Here is a 6,002-nt window from a genome sequence, read left to right on the forward strand (position 1 = left end):
TGGATGCAGTAAAAGCATTCATAGGTCTGATGGGAGTTTACAAATCCCAGGTTTTTAGTCTCTTCTTTTTGGTCAAAAAAATAATTAAAATAAAACAAAAGACAATAATTTGTAGGTTGCAAGTCCCAGATCTCGTTTATTTATAAAGCAATAAATATTAGAAGCACAAATAAATTGCACGGGTGTGTAAACAAACTGTACAATGACTGAAGAGTTCAGGAAGGTTTGCCAGAAGACTCCAAGAAGCACATTGTCGTCATCCTGAGTGGGAAGTAAATTGAGGGGAAAAGTGCTTAGAAGCACTTGCGGTGTACAATGGATGGACCAGCTTCATCATACTCCTGTTTACTGATCCACATTTGCTGGAAGGTGGACAGAGATGCTAGAATGGAGCCACCAATCCAGACAGAGTACTTGCGTTCAGGTGGGGCAATGATCTAGGATAAAGAAAAGCAACAAAATCCTCATTTCTGAACAATGTACCCAAATCATCAATGCTACAAAGCACTAGATATTTACTTAAGTAAGTAAAGAACTTTTCAATTATAACAGTATTGATCTTCAGCAGCTGTTACAATACATGTAATGTTCCTTGAGAAAATATATAACTGTTTGGGTTTTTTAGCACTTGCTTCTAACAAACATAATTATTCTGCTTAAATGGAATTTCTGCTCATTCGTCCATCAGCTGTTGATCTTACTTTTGAGTTGTTCTTATATCCCAGTTTAATGATGTGGACATTTTTCCATCTTTATCCACATTTCACAGTACAGAGTCAAATTCCTTACCTTGATCTTCATAGTGCTAGGAGCAAGAGCGGTGATTTCTTTCTGCATGCGATCAGCAATGCCAGGGTACATTGTCGTACCACCTGAGAGGACGTTGTTAGCATACAAGTCCTTACGAATATCAATATCACACTTCATGATACTGTTATAGGTAGTTTCATGGATACCAGCAGATTCCATACCTTGAGAAAAAATAAGACAGTAGGTCAGTAAATTATATAAGAGATCTTCATGAAAAGAAATCTTAGCATTTCTCTTCATTGTTAATATGAACTTCTGTGAACTTTGTTGTAAAATTATTTACCGATTATTAAGTATTATAGAAAAATATAAGAAATAGAACTACAGAACTGACTTAGAAAATGAAAATTATTTGTCGGAAAAGGTAAGAATCACAATGCATGTGTAAAGAAAAAGTACATAAAATATACAGTAGGAGAAGGAGTGGACACACAAGATAAACTCATTCGGTGTATGGCAATGGAAGAAGGTTATATAGAAAAGAGAACATGAGTATCGGGTTATGTCAGCCTCACTAAAAAGTATTAGGTGAATATAGTAAAGAAAGCAATAAAATCAATGAGAACGGTTTAATTAGAACTAAAGAAGACAATAGTAATTTCATTTCTTTTTCAGTCAACTCAGAATACAGTCTATTCTGTTTAGAAACATCAGGGTAAGACATAATCGTGACAAGGAGAAAGACAATAGCACTTGTCAGTAAGGAAAAAGAAACAAGAAGCAAGTGTTTGTAGGTTGCATTCCAACTTATTAATTTTAACAGGTGCTTCCTGAAAGGGCTGACATTGGATCCACAGTAAGATGTCAGCTGATGAACAACTGCATGTAAAGCTCAGGACTTCAGAGTATAAACATTTGCTGTATCTGTCAGCTGTACACACAAGCAGCAAAGCTTACCATCTTGACCATGGCAATGTTTAATTACAGTGCATATAAATATACACACACCTTCGTTCCATTTTCTTCCCCTCTCTGACACTTCATGGAGTCAGATACTGTTTTGAATGTAAGCCTTACAAATACAGCACTGAAACCTATTCTTGTCATCAGTGACACAGAATTATAGAATGTCTTGAGTTGGAAAATATCCATAAAGATCCCTAATGATGATATACTAACTGTATGTTTTATCACTAAAAAGTTGTGACCCTAAAACCTGATTTAAAACTTGCAACAAGAGCCCAGAGCTCAGCTAATTACCAGATGAGCTCAAATCAAGCACATCTCACAGGGGCCAAAGGATCTAAATAATTATTTATTTGTGTTTGATTCTGTGCCAAATTTAGAGAAGCAGGAAGAGGAGCAGGGCACCTTCTAAATCTTCTGATTCACTTATACCTCCTACAGAAAGGAGAATTTCCTGGGAACACTTACCAATAAAGGATGGCTGGAATAAGGTTTCAGGGCAGCGGAAACGTTCATTACCAATTGTGATCACTTGACCATCAGGCAATTCATAGCTCTTTTCCAGAGAAGAGGAAGAGGCAGCAGTGGCCATTTCATTCTCAAAGTCCAGTGCAACATAGCACAATTTCTCTTTGATATCACGAACAATCTCCCGTTCAGCTGCAGATATATGGGAATCAAATCAAGCTTTGGATAAACAAAATACTAGAGGCAAACAATAGGCCAAGAGAGAATGAGGATTTTCACAGTAGGGAAAACCTGAAGGACTGACCTGTTGTCACAAAGGAGTAACCACGCTCTGTGAGGATCTTCATGAGGTAGTCAGTCAGATCCCTGCCAGCCAGATCCAGACGCATGATAGCATGAGGCAAAGCATAACCTTCATAAATAGGTACATTGTGGGTGACGCCATCACCAGAATCAAGAACAATACCTGGAAGAGAAATGTCAGAGAGCAGCTGGAATCACCTAGCAAATGCTTAGAACCCTTAGGCACAGTATGTAGCAACAAACACAAAAAATAGGGGATTTTTCAGGCAACATGAAGGAGCATCATTCTATTTTAGTCATAAAGATCTTTGTGATTCCTTCTGCCTTTGCTTGCCTGCACATTCCTGTTTGTTGTGAATTTCCCCACAAAACAGCTAATCCATACATATTTTAAGATAACCCATGTGAGCAGTCTTCCACTGCTACTACACTGAGCAGTAAGAATATTTGCAATACTCACTGCCTTGATCGAATAATGGGCATCCTTTGACCCAGTTTAAACCATTAACCTGGTGTAACACTTATGTAACTGCAGTATCTCCACAGGAACATCTCCTCATTTGTGCCACAACAAGCAGTGGCAGAGTCAGTTCCAGGGTGCCTCTACAAAGGCAATGTACATTGTTCTTTCCACAGAATATTTTGTACTGGCCTTTCTGCCACTGCTAACATCAATTACAATAAACTAAAAATACATATTTTTCTGTAAAATTGAATGAGTTATGGTGTGTTTTCTTTCTTTTTGGCATGGGAAGGAAGAAGAGTTCCTGAAAGGAAATATCTAAGTAGTGTTTATTTGTTTATTTTACCTGTTGTACGGCCAGAGGCATACAGGGACAGGACAGCCTGGATTGCCACATACATAGCAGGTACATTGAAGGTCTCAAACATTATCTGGGTCATCTTTTCACGATTAGCTTTAGGATTCAAGGGGGCTTCTGTGAGCAAAGTAGGGTGTTCCTCAGGGGCCACACGGAGTTCATTGTAGAAAGTGTGGTGCCAGATCTTTTCCATGTCATCCCAGTTGGTGATGATGCCGTGTTCAATCGGATATTTCAAAGTAAGGATACCTCTTTTGCTCTGAGCTTCATCACCCACATAGGAATCTTTTTGACCCATACCGACCATAACACCCTAAGAAATGAAAATATGGAAAAGCATTATAGGAGGAAGACAAAGTCATAGAGCCCAAGCAACTACATTGTAGAAAACTGACATTGTCAGGGGAGGTTTAGGTTGGATATGAGGAAAAGGTTTTTCACTCTGAGCTATTTGGGCACTGGAACAGGCTCCCCAGGGAAGTGGTCACAGCACCAAGCCTGACAGAGTTCAAGAAGCATTTTCACTCTCAGGTACATGGTGTGATTCTTTGGGGCTGTCCCCTGCTGGGCCAGGAGCTGGACTTGGATGGTCCCTGTTGGTCCCTTCCAACTCAATATATTCTATGATTCTAACTATGTTATTTTCAAGAAAGGTACAAACAGTCACATGACAAAAAAGTTGTTTTGGAAAAGATATTAACATTATTAAAATATTAAGTCAACAGAATTTGAGGTTTTCTCATAAAATATTTTTTCCTTCCATTAGATGAAAGGATTTTCCTCCATTTTTTAATACACCTCTTATTTTCAATTGCTTCTTTCTGGTCCAAAATTCTGACTGAAAATAAATGCACAATATCATGAGCAGGAAAAGATACAAAGCGAGTTTGTAAAGAGGAAGATACACAGGAAAATCAGGATTTTATGGAGGAAGATACTTCATATTAGTATGGAGCCTTAGCTGCAATTTGTTCATGATTAAATACAAATTGCACGTTTTAAAAAAAAAAAAAAAAAAAAAAGGTGTTATGAAGTTTATGAACTTTTTACCATGTAAATTGTAGGAGAAAAAGGAGGTATGGGACAGTCAAACAGGGAAGTTGAGGGAAGCACTGGAGAGACCTGGAAATGTGTTGCTAGTACTACTGCAAAGGTGAGCACACGAAAGTATTTGGGACAGGACAGAAGAACTAGGGAAGCAAGTGACAAGTGGAGGCGACGCCTGGAGAGAGGGGGAAGGGTCTGTCTTGCCCCAATCCTGCCTCTGTATTTACCTGGTGCCTCGGGCGGCCGACGATGGACGGGAAAACGGCCCTGGGGGCATCGTCTCCGGCAAAACCTGCCTTGACCAGCCCCGAGCCATTGTCGCACACCAGTGCGGTGGTCTCCTCGTCGTCACACATCTTTGGAAGAAAGCACAGACCTGGAAAACAGCACGATGGCAGGTTCAGACCCCGGCGCTGCCGCGGGGCTCCGCCGAGCCCTCATCCTGGAGGGCATCACCGCCGGCGGCGGCACACGGATTGATGAGGAAGAAGCGCGAAATTTGACTCGTCTAGGGAGGATGCAGAATGGCTCAGTGACGCTCATGGGCAGAGCTCTAAAAGAGGTCCGTCGACCACTTTCTTCTCCGGGCTTTAAAAGCCGCCTCAGCGTGCAGGACATTCAATTAGGGCGTCGTTAGCGGTACCCTCGGGCCGCACATAGAAACGGGAGGAAAAGCGTTTCAAATGGGAAAGATCTGTCCTGCCCAGAGCACTCCGGCGGCGGCGAAGCGTCACGCCCCGTCGGACCGCGGCGGCCGATGGTGCCGGGAACGGGGAGGCGGTGTCGCCGGCAGAGACGGCGTCGAGCCGGGAGCTGCACAGGCCGAGCCCCGGCTGCACCTGCACGACTGGCATCTGCCGCCCGGCGGTGCCTCCCATCCATCCCTCCCATATTTTCTATCCCGTCCCGTCCCGTCCCGTCCCATCCAATCCCTCTGTGCCCGCCCCGCTGCTGTCGCGCTACTCACCAGACCGGCACCGGCGGCGGGGGTGCTGCGGAGAAGACCCTGGGTGCTAGGTCGTCGGAGACACCCCAATTTATACTCCCCCGAGGGGCAGCGTCGGCGAGGGCCGCCGCGGGACGGGGCAGCCACCTTCTCCTTATTTGGTCGGCTCCGCGCCATTGAGCGGCCGCGCAGCCATGAATGGAGCCCGGCCGGCCCCGGCCGCCCGGCCCATGTAAGGCAGCGCGGGGCAGCGCGCCCCCGGCCCGCCGCATGGCCAAATAGGGAGCCCCGCGCAGCCCCCGGGGGTCAGCGCCTCCGGGACCGCAGTGGGGAGGTGCCTGCCGGGCCGCCCTCCCGGCCGCTCCCGCAGCCCCGCTCGGCCCCGGCCCCGTCCGGCGCCCTGAGGGGTCAGCGCCCGCCGGGTGTCGGCTCAGGTGCAGCCGGGAACGCAGCGCCTTAAACTCTTGATGCTCGGGCTTGGTGGAAAGTGCGAGGGAAGCCGCACGGGTGTTTTCTCCCCCGGCTTTTCATTTTTCCACCAAAAAAAAAAAAAAAAAAAGCTGTTCTAGCTCCTATTTAATCAACGAGCCATGAGGTTACTTCGGTGCCAACAACTGAGGTTCCTCTCCTGAATGGAGACAGCAGATGTTGCCTGGATTGCCTTAGGAAAGAGCAGTGCACACTCAATTTCTTTTAAACTT

The 6,002-nt window shown here is 44.7% G+C and overlaps 1 protein-coding gene across 1 annotated transcript; it reads right to left on the bottom strand.

Annotated features, from left to right (window-relative positions):
• Nucleotides 1-260: 260 nt before the first annotated feature.
• ACTC1 (actin alpha cardiac muscle 1) lies at nucleotides 261-5,443 on the bottom strand. Its single transcript, XM_050334905.1, has 7 exons — nucleotides 5,323-5,443; nucleotides 4,583-4,731; nucleotides 3,297-3,621; nucleotides 2,489-2,650; nucleotides 2,185-2,376; nucleotides 790-971; nucleotides 261-437 (listed from the first exon to the last, which is right to left on the bottom strand). The coding sequence occupies exons 2-7, from the start codon at nucleotides 4,709-4,711 to the stop codon at nucleotides 294-296; spliced, it is 1,134 nt and encodes a 377-aa protein (XP_050190862.1). The 5' UTR covers nucleotides 4,712-4,731; nucleotides 5,323-5,443; the 3' UTR covers nucleotides 261-293.
• Between the last annotated feature and the right edge of the window lie 559 nt (nucleotides 5,444-6,002).

This window comes from Myiozetetes cayanensis, unplaced genomic scaffold, assembly GCF_022539395.1.
Source record: "Myiozetetes cayanensis isolate MyiCay16 unplaced genomic scaffold, myiCay2020 scf6-25, whole genome shotgun sequence".
In the NCBI taxonomy this organism is placed as follows: domain Eukaryota; kingdom Metazoa; phylum Chordata; class Aves; order Passeriformes; family Tyrannidae; genus Myiozetetes; species Myiozetetes cayanensis.

What these genes read in the sequence shown, in the direction of transcription:
- ACTC1 (XM_050334905.1), bottom strand. Translation starts at nt 4,711, where the DNA reads ATGTGTGACGACGAGGAGACCACCGCACTGGTGTGCGACAATGGCTCG. An exon ending in TCGGCCGCCCGAGGCACCAG is followed by an intron (nt 3,622 to 4,582) that starts GTAAATACAGAG and finishes TTCATTTCTTAG; the next exon opens with GGTGTTATGGTCGGTATGGG. An exon ending in TGCCTCTGGCCGTACAACAG is followed by an intron (nt 2,651 to 3,296) that starts GTAAAATAAACA and finishes TTTCTCTTCCAG; the next exon opens with GTATTGTTCTTGATTCTGGT.